Source organism: Adiantum capillus-veneris, chromosome 16, assembly GCF_014529385.1.
Source record: "Adiantum capillus-veneris isolate H3 chromosome 16, ASM1452938v2, whole genome shotgun sequence".
In the NCBI taxonomy this organism is placed as follows: Eukaryota; Viridiplantae; Streptophyta; class Polypodiopsida; order Polypodiales; family Pteridaceae; genus Adiantum; species Adiantum capillus-veneris.
Window position 1 is genome coordinate 43,735,493 of NC_140946.1, and position 19,739 is coordinate 43,755,231.

The 19,739-nt window shown below is 43.4% G+C and overlaps 1 protein-coding gene across 4 annotated transcripts in view; it reads right to left on the bottom strand.

Moving 5' to 3' along the window:
* Nucleotides 1–8,064: 8,064 nt before the first annotated feature.
* LOC147438931 (uncharacterized) overlaps nt 8,065–19,739 on the bottom strand; it is a 107,329-nt gene continuing 95,654 nt past the window's right edge. The window contains exons 4-7 of one of the 4 annotated variants that reach the window (XM_086484888.1): nt 13,425–13,571; nt 13,254–13,326; nt 12,324–12,419; nt 8,065–8,463 (exon numbers count right to left, since the gene is read on the bottom strand). In XM_086484888.1, the coding sequence (XP_086341014.1) occupies nt 8,363–8,463; nt 12,324–12,419; nt 13,254–13,326; nt 13,425–13,571 (417 nt within the window). In that variant the 3' untranslated portion in view covers nt 8,065–8,362. Of the gene's footprint in view, nt 8,464–8,552; nt 8,959–12,323; nt 12,420–13,253; nt 13,327–13,424; nt 13,572–19,739 lie in introns of those variants that run through there. The other 3 variants (XM_086484887.1, XM_086484889.1, XM_086484891.1) reach the window with 3 other exon arrangements.

Sequence of the window (19,739 nt, forward strand, 5' to 3'; positions counted from 1 at the left end):
AACTCTGCCGAATTTTTCCCAGGAAAGTAAACTACTATGAAGCGTAGCTATGGCTGGATCACAGGACATTGCTCTTTACAATATCAAGAAGCTGGATGGAACCAATTTCCCATTGTGGAAGCAGCAGATTTGGCACGTGTTGGTACAAAAGAAGCAGATAAAACCTATAAAGCTCAAGGGGATAAAACCAGAAGATATGGACGAAGATGAATGGAGTGAAATGGATGAATTGGCACTTTCTACCATTATGCTGACTTTGGCAGAAAGCCTTTACTTCAATGTAGCAGACGAGATGTCGGCTTATCAAGCATGGTTAAAGCTGAGTGATCTTTATGAGAAGCAGAGTGCAGCTTCACAGGTATACTGGCTTAAGAAGCTTGTTGACTTGAAGATGAAAGAAGGGACACCTATGTCCAATCATCTGAATGAATTCAACACAATCTACAGTCAGTTGTCAGCTCAAGGTGTCAAGTTTGATGAACCTGTTAGAGCTATGTTCCTGTTGATCACATTGCCAGAAAGTTGGGACACTTTTCGCACAGCTTTGAGTAATTCTGCACCTCCAGAAGGTTTGAACATAGCAGGTGTAGAAGGAAGTCTGCTTACTGAAGAAACCAATAGAAAGACAATGGACAAAGGCAAAGGAATAGCCTTAGTTGTCAGGGGAAGGACCAAAGAAAAGTACAAAGGTGGAAAGAGGAATCAGTCTCGTAGCAAGTCCCGCAGTGCTAAAGGCAAGAGTGACATAGAATGCTACCATTGTGGCAAGAAGGGTCACATGAAAAGAGACTGCAGAGAATGGAAAGCAGAAAAAGGCAAAGAGAAAGCTAAAGACCATGGTGAGAAGAACAAGTCTTCAGTGAAGATTCAAGAAATAAATGTGACAAACACTGTTGCAGAGGATGATAGTCTAGTGTCAGGAGACATCTACTTCTTGAAGAATACAATGGACTCAGATCTTCTTACAGCATCTGATGGAAATGCACTGAGTGACTGGATTATAGACTCAGGGGCATCACTTCATGTGTCTCCAAACAAGGAGTGGTTTACTTCTTATGTGACCACTAAAGATCATGTTCGGCTAGGCAATGGGTAGACATGTGAGATCTTAGGTGTTGGAGATGTTCAATTGAAGTTTTAGAATGGCTCTTCTTTCATGCTGAAGAATGTGAGACATGTTCCCGCAATTACAAAGAGCTTGATCAGCACTTGATGATGCTGGCTACGTCACCACTTTTGGACAGAACATGTGGAAGATATCCAAGGGTTCTATGACAGTAGCACATGGAGTAAAGTCTGGAGGACTTTACATGATTTATGTATCAAATGTCTCTAAAAATGTAATCAATGTAACCGAGCAGCCGAACGTTTCTTTGTGGCATAGCCGGTTAGGACATATGTCCAAGAAGGGAATGGAAATCTTGTCTCGTTCTGGTTATTTGCCTGGATTTTCATTTAATGATTTTGAATTCTGTGAACATTGTCTGTATGGTAAGCAAACACAACAGCCACATAAGCATAGAAGCAGTAGAAGAGATACACAGTTGGCACTTGTTCATAGTGATTTGTGTGGACCTATGCCTAACCTATCTCTAGGGGGAGCTTCTTACTTTATGACATTTATAGATGATTACTCGAGGAAAGTATGGGTTTACTTTCTCAAGCATAAGGATGAAGCGTTTAGTGTTTTCAAAACGTTTGTGACACTTGTGGAGAATCAGAGTGGCAAGAAGCTTAAATGCTTATGCATTGACAATGGTGGAGAGTATGTTTCAAAGGCCTTTCAGGACTTTTGTGAGTCAAAAGGTAAACGTGAACTTACTGCTCCTTACAATCCTCCTTAAAATGGTGTTGCTGAGAGGATGAATAGGACCATACAAGAGAAGGTCAGAAGTATTTGTCTAATGCACAACTGCCAAATGGGTTTTGGGCTGAAGCTGTATCAACAACTGTTCATCTTGTAAATAGATCTCCTAGCAAGGTTTTGCAGAAGGATTCAGTGCCAGAGATGGTATGGTCAGGCAAAATGCCCTCATACAAGCATCTCAGAGTCTTTGGCTGTGAGGCATATACTCACGTTCCAAAGGAATTTAGGAACAAACTTGAGCCAAAGAGTAGAAAGTGTATCTTTCTAGGCTATGGTAATTCTGGTGAGATGGGGTACAGACTTTGGGATCCCGAATCCAGAAAGGTTGTCCGCAGCAATGATGTTCACTTTAATGAATCCAAATATCATTCTAAACCAGAGAGGGTTGAGGAGATTAGAAGAGTTGTCTTCCAAGAAGATGGACCTGCACGTGCAAGCCAAGATGTCAGGGCTCAAGAGGAGCAAGGACAGGATAGAGTGGAACCACAGGTTGTGGCTGAGCCTGAGCCACCTATTGTGCGTAGATCTGGACGTATCACGCGACCTCCTGATAGGTTTGTTCCATCTATGAACTATGTCATGTTGACTGATTGCAATGAGCCTTCATGTTACAAGGAAGCAGTGCAAATGAAGGACTCCGGGAATTGGCAATTGGCCATGCAGTCAGAGATGACAGCTCTGCATAAAAACCAGACATGGAAGCTAGTTAAATTACCACGGGGAAAAAAGGCTCTACCCTGTAAATGGATTTACAGGTATAAGATCACCGCTCATGATAGTCAGCCAAAGTACAAAGCAAGGCTTGTTGCCAAGGGCTTTAAGCAAGAACAAGGCATTGACTTTGATGAAGTCTTCTCTCCGGTGGTCAAGATGACTACATTGAGATGCTTTCTTGCATTGGTTGCCATATTAGATTTGGTGTTGCACCAAATGGATGTCAAGACAGCGTTCTTGCATGGTGATTTAGATGTGGAAATTTACATGCAGCAGCCAGAAGGGTTTGTTGAGAAAGGCAAGGAAGATTGGGTATGCCAGTTGTTAAAGAGTCTTTATGGCTTAAAACAATCACCGAGGGCATGGTACCATAAATTCCACAAGTTTATGCTTTCTCAAGGCTACAAACGTAGTGAGTTCGATCACTGTCTATATACAAAGAAGGCTAAGGATGGTAGTTGGCTGATCCTTACTGTGTATGTGGATGACATGTTGATTGCTGGCAAGCACTTGGAAGAAATTTCAGCTTTGAAGTCAAAGATGGCAAAATCGTTTGACATGAAGGACATGGGTGAGGCAAGTCATATACTTGGTATGCGCATTGAGAGAGACAGATCAAAGAAGTTGATTTGGTTATCTCAAACAGAGTATATTGACAAGGTTTTGCAACGTTTCAATATGGAGAAGGGAAAGGCATTGAGTGTTCCATTGCCACCATATGTGAAACTTAGCAAACAAGATTGTCCTGTGTCTGAGGAAGAACAGGCTGAAATGGATAAGATTCCATATGCGTCTGCAGTGGGTAGTTTGATGTATGCAATGATTGCTACTCGCCCAGACATTGCATTTGCAGTGGGAGTAGTAAGTCGATACATGTCAAACCCAGGCAAGAAACATTGGGAGGCAGTGGAAGGAATATTGAGATACCTGAAAGCTACAAAGAGTATGCGTATATGCTATGGGAGTCAGGAGCTAAGTGTAAAGGGTTTTACAGACTCAGATTATGCAGGTGACTTAGACAACCGAAGGTCTACGTCAGGGTATGTCTTTACATTGGCTGGTGGAGCAGTATCATGGCGCTCTAGATTACAAGATTGTGTTACTCAGTCTACTACAAAGGCTGAATATGTTGCAGCATCAGAGGCATGCAAAGAATCAATTTGGCTTAATCGACTAGTAACAGATTTGGGAATCAAAGAAGAGATGCCTGTGTTATATTGTGATAGTCAAAGTGCTATACAATTGGCTCGCAATCCAGTCTATCACTCAAAGACAAAGCATGTGGATGTGAAGTATCATTTCATCAGGGAAATGCTCGAGGATAAGCAACTTCAGCTTGTCAAATTTGTCTAGTAGCTTCTCTCACACTTAAAGTACCACATTGGACTTTAAGTGGGAGGTTGTTGGGGTATAAAGCCCAATGTGGTCGCCTAGGTAAGTGGGCGGGCTGCCAGGTATGTACACATATTCTTTTGAAAAAACCTAATAAGAACTCACTATGCTCTACACATTACAGTAGAGCGAGTTCACCATATCGTCGTGCTCTTCTTCTCGCACTCTCTCTCGCATCGCACTTCCGCTCGTACTCATTCATAACTCGGGATGGGGCCAAAAAGGAGATGGTTATATCTCGATAGGAGGTCAAAAGGAGATGGTCTACTGAACAACAATGTGTAAATAATGGAGCTTAAAAGACCTTAGGGATAGCTTCATTAAAGACCTCCTTAGGTTAGTGTTAAAAGTCCTTAGACCATAGGGTAAGCTAGGCATGTGCTTGAGGTGCTTGAGCCGACTATGATGCTTGAGGTGCTTGTCGTGCTTGAGATGCTTGAGGTACTTGTCATGCTTGATGATTAAGGTGCTTGAGGTGCTTGTCATGCTTGAAGGCCAAGGTGCTTAAGGTGCGCAAGTCAACCATGATCCCTACAAGGAGGGAGGCAAGCCCTAAAGGTAGGGGCATGAGAGAGAACACACACACACACACACACACACACACACACACAAGGCAAGCCTTTCCACAAGAGGCATATAGGACACATGTCAAGCTACCCTCACAGTGTGCCTAAAGCCTATTGGATGGCCTTGAGAGAGGTCCAATAAGAATTAAGTTTAATTAATCAATTATTCAAGCATTATTCAACCTCTCTCTCTCAAAGGGGAAAGGAGGACACTTGTCCAAATGCTACTCCTATTGCTAGTTAAGACCTCATTTTGTGATTGGATAGGCTTGGAAAGAGCCAATGAAGTTCAAGCTTCAGCTAAGAAGAGGGTTGATCAAAGCTAGGAGGGGGCATGCTTGGGCATAGACTCTCTCTCTCTCTCTCTCTCTCTCTCTCTCTCTCTCTCTCTCTCACACACACACACACACACACACACACACACACACACACTCATTGTGTGATGAACAAAAACTTATCTCCTTCTCCAAGATTGAGAAATTGAGAGCCTACACCAACACCTCTTGGCTATGGAATGCAAATCCAACCAAGAGTCATGCTTCAAAGCAATGCTTGCCATCTTTTTTATCTCCATTACTATGCTATGCTCTAAGAGTAATGACAAGTGAGAAGACTTTCTTTCTCGTATGCTACTTCTTCCTCCTCTTGCCTTCCCTCACTCCCTGCTAGCTCTCTCTACCTTTGAAGGTGTTTAAGGTCTTGGGATTGAGACCGGGGACAAGCTAATTTTTTTGCAAGGTAGGTACGAGCATAATCTTGGTGCATGAAGCTTACCATCTTCATTGCACCAACAAGGTCTCAAAGAACACAAAGCATGTATTGTACCAAGTCTCTTTTCATGGGAGAATCTATAATCCAAAAGCCTTTCGGAGGAGGGACCGACTTCAAGTAAATCTGGTCCTCAATTGCTGTCAATTTCTCTAATTCTCTCTCTCTCTCTCTCTCTCTCTCTCTCTCTCTTTTACAAGTATTGTTCATGCCAAGTTAACTAGGTATCATGGTTATTTTGCTATCTACCATCAAGTACTCTTCTTATACTTATGATGAATTCTCTTAAAGAAATGCTCACTACAATCAACTTAATTCCGCTACCCTCAATGTTATTGGTCCAATTTCGTTACACAAGACATTGGACAACACCTACCAAATATAGCCGTAATCTATCAATCTCTGGAACGATACATTGGAAGACTCAAAAAAGTACAACACCCCTCGCTATTAAGCTCTACAGTGACCATTCATATCCACCTGGAGTAAGCAGTCTTTCACGTAACTTTTTCACATAACTCTTTCCATGGAGTCCACCATTGAGCTTGTCACAAACGAGCTTACACCCTACGCTCAGTGTTCTTGATTATGCCCTGCCACATTCCAGCTGGTAGCAACTCGAGAATTTGCAACAAATGCATCCTTGGGTTCTGTTGCTTTTGTAAGATTGTAAGAGGTCAAGATGGCCAAGAAGCCATTCACAAATTCATGGAAGCCGTTTCCTACCGCAACAATGTTGGTCATCGATGAGAGGTACTCTTTGTCCTATATCAAATGGGTCTTCTCCTTGTTCCAATCTTTCCTCCTTCTGAGGTTGTTTGCGAGCAACACCTAGACAACATTTATCCACTCTTCATCACAGCACCCCTCGACCCCGTGATCAATGCAAGCCTCATGATTAAAGATCATTCTCAGGACCTCTTGCTAAACTTGCCCTACATCTGTCAATTGCTCAATGTTTACTGCACCAATTTGCTCAAGAACTGCATGTTCAACACCTCTAGTGGCATTGAAAGCTCCAACTACACCTTTGCCATGGAGGCTTCACCATTCCCTCTTACCTTATCCGCTAGTGTGCTCGGGGCAAGAAAAATCTCTCTCTCTCTCTCTCTCTCTCTCTCTCTCTCTCCATGATGGATCCCCATCAGGAAGACTTTTGTTGACGCTAAGCTGTACTACTCTGACTTCAACAAAGCCGTTAGCAAGATCATCCAGCATATCTGTAATGTTGTAAGTGCTACTAATGCAGCCTACAAATTCAAGTAGAGCGCTAGCTTACAAAGCAAGGCAGATAGCTCGCATGTCTTTCCCTTTGAAAAATAAGTTCCTCCACATTGCCGTGGGCATCCTCATGCTGGTGCATTAAGAGCAGAAATGAATAAAACCTGTATGTTTAAGGTGAAAATGACACGGTTATTGAGGAAGGTTTGTAAAAATGTTTGCGCTTGCAACACTCTTCCAATCATCGATCATCATAATTCTTAAAAGCGTGTCTCGACTTCGGTTGATAAATTAAAAAAAAGCTAATAACACCCCTTAAATTTGTGGAAATTTCCAAAATACCTTGCATTTTTTGAAATTCTTGAAATACCCTTATGCTAGTACTTACAAGTACTTCCTCCAATTTTCACGAAGATAATATACAAAAGCATACATACATATTAGCTAAAGATAATCATCCACAAAAAAACGACAACATATACGTGTTGCGATCAAGCTATTTTATTTGGAGTCCATAATATCATTGAGAATTCACATATTATTGTGCTCATTCGATTGAATAGAGTGACTTGTTTAGAAATTTACAAAAGACTAATGTTTTTTTTCATGTTTTCCATCATAGCAAGGGTAGATTGAAAATTTTGGAAATTTTCAAGAGTATATTGAGAATTCTAGTCGAAACTTGAGGGATATCTTGGGAAATTTTCAAATAATAAGAGTATTTTGAAAATTTTCACGAATTTGAGGCGGTTTTATCCATTAAAGAATGCCAAATATTTGTTAAATTTCCAGTTTGGAATCTAGTTGAGAAAATTATATATATATATATATATATATAAAGGATTTTTTGTGAACACGATATTTCTCATGTTAACCCACCTCCTATGTTAACTAGTCTAGCTGTATGTGTGTGTGTGTGTGTGTGTGTGTCGCATGTGTTGCCGCGTTGCAAGATTACACTAGTCAAATTGAGGAGCTTTCGACACGTGTCTAGAGGGACAGAATCCATTTCCCCTTTAGATATAGTATAGATAGATACTCTCTAGTCAACCCCCTTGGCATCAAAATGGAACACAATAAAGTGCTCTAGCAGGCATAGACACTGAATTTTACCCTATTTTCCCTCACTTGGCTACATCACAATTTCAAGAGCTTGGAACATTCAATTATCAATTACAACATGGAAGTGCTACCATAATTTCTCATGCATCAAAATATTCACACATTAAGCTTGTTGCAATGCATCTCATTTTTGTGGCAGGCCTCATGATATTTATCACTTGTTTTTTTTAGTAACATTCTTCTCTCTCTCTCTCTCACACACACACACACACAAACTCTCTCTCTCTCTCTCTCTCTCTCTCTCTCACACACACACACACACACACACAAACTTACCTACCTATGAGAGTGCTTTGCTGTGTTATTACGCAAGAGGGAACTCAGATAACCAATCTACCACACTTGGGTGATACAAGAAGGGGGGGGGGGGGGGGAGGGGGGGGGGGTGGGTTCAGGACCCGGGCATGAGTGCAATTGATCCGTCCAAGATTGTTGCCTGAATTGCAGCTTGCACCACACCAATTCATTACATTTTATATACACAGAGTGAGGTAGACGAGGTAAAACCTAAGCTCCTGTTTTTTTAATCCCAAGCTGTCGACCAGAATGGGTAAACAACATTGCTTTTCCGTCTTGAAGCATCGTCCGCCCCGTATGACCTTCCAAGATTTACACTTCAGCAGCATTGCACAGTTCATCCTCAATCAAATTGATGCACTCCCCAACAGACTTATTGGACAACATTGCAGAAGCCAGTTTCAAAAGGACATTCTTATGTCGTCGTAAAATTGTTACTGTGTTTAACACTGCCCACCTGACTTGCGAGTCTGCCTTCATTTGAGTAAAATTTAAACTTCTCATGAGGCGGTCCAGCTGTATTTGCACCATGTGAACAAAGAACATGAGACAAGAAGAAGAAGAAGAAGAAGAAGAAGAAGAAGAGAAGAGAATTTTTAACGTCGTAGGAAACTATCCCAAGAGAGCAAATAATTGATGCCACATTACAACAACAAAGACCTGAGATAGAGAAATTTCTTAGAAATCCACCGTAGTAATCTAAAATGAGAACCTAAAACATAACCTAAAATGTCTATTATTAGACAACCAATATAAAATAGATATTTAGACCTCAGCATAGCGTGACCTCCATTTCACTGCTTCTACAGAAGTTTTCGAAGATCATCACTTTTACCACTATAACTTGGACAAAAGCTACACACTATCCCTGCTCACGTAATCACTAGTTCCAAATGTTGCAGAGGCTGATCCATTCTTATCAATGCGTATGGCTCATCGAGAGGTTTAGCTTTGACTTCTGTCGCATAGCATTCTCAGCCGTTGAACAGATTTGTAGAGGTATTTGCAACACTGAAAAGTGTCAAAAAGCATGTTTTTTAGAGCTTTCTTGAGAGCTGCTAGAAGATCTATATAATAGGTAGGTTTTTTTTCCCCAAGAAAAAGATCCTTCAATTAGTTAATAAAACTGCCCATTGGTCTGCAAACTGCCCCAACAAGAGGGGGGGCTACATCAACATGAGGGGACACTCTCTCAATGAAAAAATGAGATATGTACAATGATGGCTAAATTAAGACATGGGAGAAGGAAACAACCACACAAGTGGCATGTAATGCCACCTAGGAGCCCCATGGAGCACGGTGTAGAAAGGCCCTGTGGACGCCAAAGTCGTAGGCACCTGATTACAGTCGAAGATCCCCTGCAACCTGTCAAACTGACCTCGAAGTGTGTGGGTTGGCTCCAGCCATATATCTCGTACAATCTCCACTGCAGGGATGCGGCGGGCCTCGAAGATGCGAAAGCAATTGGCTCTCCATATGAGCTAGAGAGTCAGGCTACATATAAGCTCCCAACAAAGCTCTCTATCATTGCTCCACTCCTGGGATGTAAGCTCTATGGCAAGTTGGAGTGTGGGCCGACCCTCTGGTATCACAATCATCCCGCTAGCTGAGGACAACTCGAAACGTAGTGCTGGGCCTGTGAGGGTGAACCAAGCAGCAGCACCTCAAGTGTACTGACTGGCTAACGACAAGGCTCGCTTCAGCCATAGAATCCGAAGCCAAACCTACTGCACCATGGGGAAGTCCCATTGACAATGCCTCTGTGACTCAAGTGGGTGGTGACAAGTAGCACATCCCACTCGATGGCCACTATAGACCAACCAACTCCCCACTACGATAGCTCGATAGGCGACAAGCCACTGGAACATGGTGGCTCTTCTCGGCTGTTTCCTATCCCACAAGCGCTCCCAAAAGTCTGTTAGGAACTCAGTTGTGAGGCCCTTCTCTTGCCAGTGACCTGCTGCAGCACGGCGGGCCTCTCTCCGAGCAGCCTGCCCTAGTCGTGCTGTGTACTGGAAAAAAGGGATCCTTGGGTGATCAGCTGAAGCAAAAGGGTTGGATGGGGAATAATCCGCATCCGAGCGACCTCGAGAAAGCCATGATTGAAGTGTCCGTCGAACCCATACCCAAGCAGGGCGTGCAGACCGTAGAGCTACATCCTCTGTCCATGAGTCCTCATGGAACACATATACATAGTAGAGTGCACTCTGAATGTCTACAAATAAGTGACCACAATGTGTCTACATCCTACTGTATCTGGTGGTGTCTTAGAGAACTTCGCCAATGGCCGAGTCTGTATCAAGTCTGTTACCCCCAAGTCTCCCATGTGGTGAGAGACCTCCAGAGCCTGATCCTGGAGCTAGTCGAGCACTGTATACATAGTCCACTCAGTCTGATCCTTGCCACACAGTGGGAAAGAACAATCAACCACTATGTCCAGGGCCTTTGCCCCTATGGCTGCTAGAAGCAGTACATGGACTCTGAAGTAAGCCGCCTCCAGGTCAGAAGAAGAGTCACCGAGAAAATGTGTAAACTCGTACTCGAAGAAGTCCCATCGGCGACAGATGTCAAAATTGGTTAGCCCTTGAGGGACTGCCGCAATAGGCCACGTCCACACCAACAGGGGTATCCATAGGTAAGGGTGCTTCTCTCGCACCATGCGGCTCGTGGAAAATGCATTGTCAAGAGACCTCCAAGCTGCCAAAGAGTGACGCCTGTCCCCTGGGCCGGCAGGGGGGTATGGGAGGGGATAGGTGATGGAGCAAGGGGACTAACGGGGGGGATGGGAGAGGCAGAGGGGGTGGCTGGAGGAGGTGATGGTAGAGACGGAGAAGTGGGGATGGTAGACGGAGGGGGAGGGGCTATCGGTGTCAAAGCTGGGGTGGAAGGGGTATCCGACGACAGGCTGACACTGGACTAGGGGCTGAAGCCGTGCAGACAATAATATGGCGCAGGGGGTTCAAAAAGCAGTGTGTAGGACAAAGTGATGACGGGGCTTATGTGGGGTCCTGATGAGGCTGCAGGTTGGGCATGGGCGCGTGTGTTGAGGAGCTGACACGCCAGGTGGAAGTCCAGCATGGACACGCAGCAGGCACAGTCGCACACCAAAAGACGGTTTATGAGGTAAAAATTTTGACTTTAGCAAGTGATTGTGAAGCCTTCAGTTGCATCTCCGCCTGTCTTCTTGAAAAAAAACCCTTACAAAATCACCTTAAGGCCAAAGAAATTGTGGATGATCCGCCATTCCAAGCTTGTACCTTCATAAGATTTAAGAATTTGAACCGTGTCTTCTTGACAATGCCCAATTGGTGACACACTACTCTGTTCACAAGACAGCCCACACTTTTTAGAGTTGATGGAGTTGAGACACCAAAGATATTTAAGATGTTACCTACTTGAGATATGAGATGCAGAGAGCAATCCTCAAGTCATCCACTATAGTAAAGGATGAAATCTGAGCCCTCTACTCCTTTTAGCAATATCCCAGAGGACCGCTATTGCTAATCGTTTTACTACCCACAGAGAAGTCACACTAAAACATGCAGATAATTGCCCGGTCATGCAGGCATACCCAAGTGGTTGGGTACTAGGCCACGAGGGTAGGTCAAGAGGGAGATTAAAGAAATCCGACCTTAGATAACCGAGGGTGAAGCAGGATTTTTCATATCCTGCTGCCACTCTCGGGGAGTCTTCACCCCATACCCATCCATACACGATATGCTACACCCAGATTTGCTCCGCATGGAGCTCGATAATAATCATGCATAGCATGTTTGTTCTTCCTAAGCATAAAGCCTCCAACCCCCTCCAGATGATAAATGGGTTGTCTAGAGACAAACCTTCTTGTTGCCTGACTAGGATGGTCTTATTTTTTTGGTCTCCCACAGAGGAGAATCCCTCTTGGTTTCTTTTGCAAAAGCCTTAAGGGTTGTTTAGAGGCCAACCTTCTTGTTTCCTACCTGGGATGGCCTTTTTTTTTTCATCTCCCAGTTTCTTTTGCTAATGAAGTGAACATGCATGCCAAGAAAGGCCGGACAGTCCATATCATGCCCATCTGTACAGTATTTTTGAAAACAAGCTGTTCAAAATGCAGATAAACAATGGCATTCTTACGTATTTATCTAGTCCACTTCCTGGGAGCGCCTGTGAAAACCCTCTCTGGTCTTTAACATAAAACTTCGATGAGAAATCTCTTCATAACATCTAAGCAACATGAAAATGAAATGAAAATGCAGGAAAGCCCTTTGAAACATGACCTCTGCATGAATTATAGGCTATACTCAATAGGGGTATGCAAAGACCACCTTACATTCACCTGCATGTAAGAAGCAACCCAACATTGGGTAAACTAATATATAGTAAAGAGCAGATAATACCTGCTGTATGTCTGCAAGGCCACCTTCTGCAAATCCGAAGAGAAGGTACTCTGTTGCCACTCCAGCCAAAGCAATACACGAATACTTGTTCAAACTCTGGAAGGCAGAAAAAAGTATGAATGATCTGTACTCTGTTCTTCCCATGTTTCAGGGCCTTGAAAACTCGCAGATGCAATCCATATTGGGTGACATTATGGAGTAACAACTTTCAGTGGCAGTGTTTTACAAGCATTTTGACAGACCAATGGATCATGAACAGCCACAAAAAGAAGTCAGGACTACTTTATTTATGTTGATAAAGAAGTGTAAAAGTTATGGCTGCTGGTAAAAGTACAAAACTAGAAAAAGAAATAATCAACCTGAGAACCTCGGAAAGCCTCACCTCTCAATATGCCAGTTTCTTCAACCTAGCAATTAAGACCAACTTCTATCAACAAACATTTGTTTATTGCCTACTCTGAGCATAGCTAAGAAAATATCGGTATTGGGCAGGTAGAATGAGGGGGGAAATAATCTTGTGTCTAATTCTTCATCCAAAATACAAATTTTGTGGTTAAAATAATTTATCTTCTGATAGACATGCCATCCCATTGAAAACAGTTCATGGTCATGTATCCTTCAAATTCTTTAGTATAATTTAGACAATTTGTTGTTTTAAGGAACATAGTTCTGGACTTTGGCATTGATGAAGGATTTAAAAAAATTACAAGCCTCTTGGAAATGCCCTAAAGCGTGATCAACCCAATGTAAAACAACCAAGTACATTTTGAGATCACAATCAAGTGGTTTTGAGGCTCAAGCCTTACCAAATGACTAACTCTTTGAGAATAAAGATGATCAAAGATTCTTGAATACAATGCAGACGAACTAATACTGACTTGCAAACAGAGTAGATGACAGAAATCTTGAAAAATAGTGGGTAATGCTGACCTTCAACAAAGACAACTGCATATTTGAAAAACAGTACATAACTTACCTCTGCTGAAAGTTTACCCGATTTCACCTGTAACCCACATATCACAAGCCTTAAACTTCTTTGGAAATGGATAAGCAAACAAACTTTTGACAAAAATCAGCTTCTTGAAAATGCAAAGACTTTACCTCCTCTTGAAACTGTGTATCCACAAATGTTGTGCCAGCTTGCACACTAAGTGACCCTTCTTTGCGGTAAGCATCTAAGCTTGATAGAGTGTAGCTTCTTGGAAGTATACCAAGAAGATAAGCAATCAAAAAATGGCCTGCTTCATGCTTACACCAAGCAGAAATAAGGCAACTGTCAGCTTTTGAAAGCCCGGGTAAATCAAGAACTTATACCTATGGTTGACCTTTGAATGAACATATCAGAAAATAAGCAAGAAACACCTAGGAAAAAAGAGAAGATATAGCCCAGGCATGCATTGCTACCTTTTCCAAATCTTTTACAGGGCCACAAATACTCATCCACATCCAGAATCTTGTCTCAAACCCCAAACACTTCATAGTCAATTTACATAAGCCACCACATTAACCTAGAAGAAAATAGAATACTTAAGAAATTCTAGTTGCTCAACAAGCACCTGCATTTGCCACAAAGTAAAAGAGTATGAGCTTAGTCTCAAGGGCCAATCTAAAATTTGTGAATGCATTCTTCACTGGATATTTAATAGCCTGATAACTCTCCTCAGAAGCAGCCAGAAATGAAACATATAAGAGGCCTAAAAGACCTATCAGACCAGAGAATTACATCATTGTCATATAATCATAATGTCCACTATATAAAATACAAAAGGATAAGGTAACAAAAGCTAAAATGCAAACAAATACTTGACTCAGTAGAGTCTGCTTGTGGCATTGTAAGTACCATTATAGGAACTCTCTCATGGGCCACTGCATCATGGCATCAATCTCCTCCTTTGTAAAGAACCTCAGAGGAGCTGCTCTATGTCTCTCAATAATGACCTGAATGCAATAATGTTAAGAATGACGCTTATGTGGTCTGTGCAAGGTATTAGGGCGTCGCGATCTACTAAACTTTGTCATGAGGACGTGGCAATTGCTAAGTGGAGTTGTTGGTTTCTTTCCAATGATTTTTGTTTAATTTTTGGGACCCTCTTTTTGAAGTTGCAAACAGCCTGACATTGTATGGCCAATGTGAAACGGCCGACTGCCGAGAGTTTCACCCACAATTGGGAAGGGCAGGTCACCACGAGTTGGTCAAGCCAATCGGCACTGGAATCCGAGCAGTAAAAGGGTGTCAGGCTCAGTTCAAAGTCATTTAGGCCCCTCGCGACACTTATAAGTTGGTGGGTACTACGAAATTAACTCAAAAGAGGCATAAGGGACTCATGGCAGCTCCACATCATTCTGCCAAATTTGCATAAAGAGGGGGCGCCCAAATTGAGAGAGGAGGATGATTTTGTTCATTAAGTGCTACTGTGTGTGTGAGTAGCGGGTGCAAGTGATCACAACTTTAATGGAAAGCTTGCCTTCTCCCTTGCTTTATGTAGTGTGATGATTTACTCTCGCGCATCTCTCTCTCCCCTTTGCACATATGGTAATGCCCCGCTAGTTGGGCTTCTCAGATGACCATGTACAGTTCTGGGGGTTTTATGCGCGTTTGCCAAGCCAACAGCCTTCTGTATAGGAACCGGATTAGCTAATTGCTAATCCCATTCGGGTACGCACAGTCCCATCGCGAAGGAATGCGAAAACAGAGAGTTTTCTCGCGTGAAAACTCATCCGATTTACAGGGGAACTGTCCCATTGCGTGCGGGAGCATCTGAGACACGCGTAGGCGTGCTCGCTCCGCTAGAAACGGTCCAAAACAGAGAATTACAGCCTGCTGTGTTTTTCTGCAGGTTGCTGCAGGGAATTGCCAAGGGAGCCTCGGGAAGGCCTTGGGATGCGTGTATAGGGCAGCAGGCACCTAAGAGTGGCAAAACAGAGAATTACAGCATGCTGAAATTGACCTGCAGCTCATTGGAAAGCTTCCATACCGCAAGGGAAAGTGCCCTTGATGTGTACTTTTGACCTACAGGGATATTTGCGCCGTTATGCTAACGGGAATTGGGTCCAAAAATTGCAATTACAGCCATGGACAGGTTTGGACAGCTTGGTGAGGGTAAGGTGGAAGCGTTCGGATCATTTTTCTTTGCCAGGGAACCCTCTGGAAAGGACAATTTAGAGAGATTTCCCGCAAGGAATCTCGTCAAGGGGCAAGTGACCCTACGGGTGCGAGAGCTCGAGGGCTATCCACAGAAGTGATCAGCACGCCGATCGGAGCGCAAAACAGAGAATTCAACGAGCTATAATTTCTTGCCAGGTTTTGTAAAGTGCTCTAAAGTGCGTGGAAAGTCACAGTGTACTTGGGATTTTGTCCGTGGAGACTTCTACTGTGGTTATGTTGCCGAAATCGGGTTAGAGTAGAAGAATTTCAGCCCGATAAAAGTGTGACAGCTTGTAGAAGTTTACAGGTTTTATAGGAATAAAGAAATACCGAAAGGGGCGCCAGTCTTTGGGGCCAACAGGGTGTCATTGTCTACTTGGTAGCACTCTAGCTGCCAGGCCGTGGTTTGTTTTGAAGTGTTGAACTCCAATCACAGGCTTATGCGTGAAGTTCCTTTGTGTCGTAAAGTCTAAAGTAAAGAATTTCGGGTGAAAGCCAAAGTCTACCGCCCTATGGGCCGGTTTCTGTGGCTCTATCTAGGAGAGTCCCATGAGATGACAACTGGGATGTGCTGGGGTTCTGCAGAGAGCTGCTGCTGCTCCTGCTCTGGAAGAAATCCGTCCTTTGCTAGAGCGTGTAGAATTCAGATGTTTGTGCCTATCACAAATAGGAGCGCATAGAAATATAAAATATATTCGGATAAATAGAATTTATTACTTAATACTGAAGCCAGAGGATATATAGAGAGAAATAGAGAGAGCAAGAGAGATAGAGAGTGAGAAGATCGACACAGTACTGGGACCAAAAGATGGGCTGTTCCCCCCCACTAATAGTATCTTTATTACTGAGGAGAAGTCTATACAAGCACTTGAGCTGAACGTATTACCACGTTCGTTCTAGAATAAGGCTTGATGGTTCCCGGAAGCCTCAGCTTCCTATTCCTAGGGCAAAACCCTCTTCCGAGGAACTTCCATTCCTTATTCCGAATCCTCGAGAATCAAGGTTCTCGCCTCTAGATCTCACCTTCCAGACTCAAGACATGACATCCCTGCAACCCTTTCTCCAACTCTGCTCCCAGACTCCTCTTCTTGCAGAACAACTCTGCTTTCTTGGACGTGAAGTCCTTTCCTTGGGAATCTCCACTTCCGGATCACAATTCGAGTCTACCACTCTCGGATTCGTGGATCTACTCCCCGGACTCGGATACCAAAACCCTTGGGCTGATCTGGCTCTAGTTCCTCACAACGCTTTTCTCCTGCAGAGGCTCATGCCTTCCTCCGCTCCTACTCCCTCATGAAGAGGTAGTACACCTACAAACAAACACTCTTACTGCCAAAGTCTCCGCGCTCAAAATGCAACTCAGTTCTCGAAAAAGCAATTCCCCAGAAGAAATCTCATCGCATAGAACCTTCTCTTCCAATCCTACACACAGAAGAGGAGTGTTCTCATGTTCCTTCTCGTAAATCAGCCCCGTCAACGATGTTTATGGGCTGAAAACAGAGAAAAACAGCAACTTGTTGCGATGGAAACTTTTTCCGTAGGCACTTCTTCGCAATGGAACTTGCGCACTAGATCTTGGTGACGTTTGGAACACTTGGGGCAGCCCAGGGCGTCAACGGCGACGGCGTCTTCACGATTGAAATCTGCAGCACCATCTCCTTGTAGTTAGTGCTGGTTGTTTTTCTTCTTCTTGCTTTTCCCAAAAGGAATAGGGGAGGTGGGGGCGCCTCAGTTAGAGGGAGGGAGAGATCACTTTTGCTCTGCTAGAAAGAGAGGGAGAGAGAAAGCGCTGGCTGATCTGCTGCTTTATTAATCAGAGGCCGCCCACTTATTAAGTGGGTGGCTGGTCAGTTTTTAAAAATCGTCCGAACCTGCCCAAAAACTTAATAAAACCTTATAAGTTGAAAACAATGCTTACACAACACTTCCCAAGTGTCTCTGGATGCAATCACATGCACAGTTGCAATGCAGACATAGACTTCCTCGCGGGAAAGCATCTGCTTTCCTAAAAAGCAACCCACTTTCTCAGAAAGCATCCGTTTTTTCCTCAAAGTTTCCTCTAAACCCACGTTCATTCAAGTGCTTGCTCTTCCTTGTGCACAATGCAACTCAATTCTCGAAAAAGCAATTTCCTGGAAGAGATCTCATCGCAGAGAACCTTCTCTTCCAATCCTACACACAGAAGAGGAGTGTTCTCATGTTCCTTCTCGTAAATCAGCCCCGTCAATGACGTTTATGGGCTGAAAACAGAGAAAAACAGCAACTTGTTGTGATGGAAACTTTTTCCGTAAGCACTTCTTCGTGATGGAACTTGCGCACTAGGTCTTGGCAACGTTTAGAACACTCGGGGCAGCCCAGGCCGTCATCGGCGACGGCCTCTTCGCGGTTGAAATCTGCAGCAGCATCTCCTTGTAGTTAGCGCTGGCTGTTTTTCTTCTGTGCAGGCTACTTTTTATTCTTGTTTTGGCTGCTTTTCCCACCCCGAGAGTGAGAGAGAGTGTCTGCTTTTATTGCACCTGGAAGCCGGCACAAATAGAGAGGGTTCATCTTGCCTTTCCCAGCAGGAATAGGGGAGGTGGGGGACACCTCAGTTAGAGGGAGGGAGAGATCTCTTTTGCTCTGCCAGAAAGAAAGGGAGAGAGAGCGCTGGCTGATCTGCTGCTTTATTAGTCAGAGGCCGCCCACTTATTAAGTGGGTGGTTGGTCACTTTTAAAAATGGTATGAACCTGCCCAAAAACTTAATAAAACCTTATAAGTTGAAAACAATGCTTACACAACACTTCCCGGGCGTCCTTGGATGCAATCACATGCACAATTGCAATGCAAACATAGACTTCCTCGCGGGAACTTACTAAAAAGAAACCCGCTTTCTCAGAAAGCATCTGTTTTTTCCTCAAAGTTTCCTCTGAACCCATCTTCATTCAAGTGCTTGCTCTTCCTTTTGCACAATTTTAAAACAGTTCGGAATTTCCTCTAGACTATGGAATATTCCCTTTTCAATGCCCCCGTCACCCACCATGTGACGGATCAGGAACGCCCATTACCTAGTCCCTTTCTACCGAACTTACGGTACAATCTCCTTTGCGATGCTCTATGTCACCCATCCTATGACGCATCAGAGATGTCCGTTCCCGAATGGTTGAATACTTCTTCGCGATGCTCCCTATCACCCATGCGATGTGACACTTTCAGAAGTACCCGTTCCTGGTGGGCTTACAGATATTCCCGTTCAGTGCTCCCATCATTACTTTGAATGATGTACTAGAAATATCTGTACTCGGATGTCTCTAGTGAGAAAAACCCTCACTTAAAATTCCAATAATTCATTTAGAATCATTTTTCCCGGTGTCCAAAGCGAGAAAACCCTCTCACTTAAAAGTCCAATAATTCATTTAGAATTTTTTTTATGTCAGAGAAAGCCAATTTAGCAACATCCCATTCACTTATAAACAGTTGTCCTCAACTGTAGAGGTCCAACTGAACTGCCCAGGGATGAACCGGAAAGATTCCAAATCTTGCTCAATGGTGAGTTGAGCTGGTCCTGTCTCAAAAGAGAACTTAAAAATTGAATTAAACAAAAATTCAATAATTTCAATACTTACCTTACCGGTTCTTGTCCTTCCTCTAGTACCTCGAGGATATCTTTTCACCAATCATCAGTCTTATGAGTCACGTAGGCAACCCGTCATTCACGTCTTTCCAACAAATCGAAAGTTTCCTTATTCGAGAATCTGTTTACTCAATTCTACCTTCTCAATCTCGAGAAGAATAATTCTCCTAGAAATCAATCTAGGTATTTGTCCTTGCGCGTAATCTTGCGCTATTAGTCCTGAGTATATAAAACTCTTGTATCTTCCCACATAGGATATGTCCAAATCATAGAGCATTAATCTCATGTGAGGATGGCTTCCTTTCACACATAGAGTCTGCCATCTCACCAAAGAAAGTTCTTGTTCTTGGACTTCGCTCACTGTAGGCCGATTGTTCCGATCTGAAGATCCCTTGTGCACAGCGGCATTTCTTCCCATCTTTTCCTCATGCAATTGTTTCCTGATGCTCATCGACGTCTCTTCCTTGCGCAGGTCATCTAAAACGTTTCACCTTGCAAGCGTCAATGACGGCATGCAAAATCTTAGGCAAATAGGATTCTAGCCATAGCATTTTTTGAACGTATGTTCAAACTTGGTTCACAATAGAGCAAACCCACTTTGGATCTCAGGGGTGTTCTCCCATATGTGGTTAAGGTCTTTCTTTTTGTCTTTGAACTCAC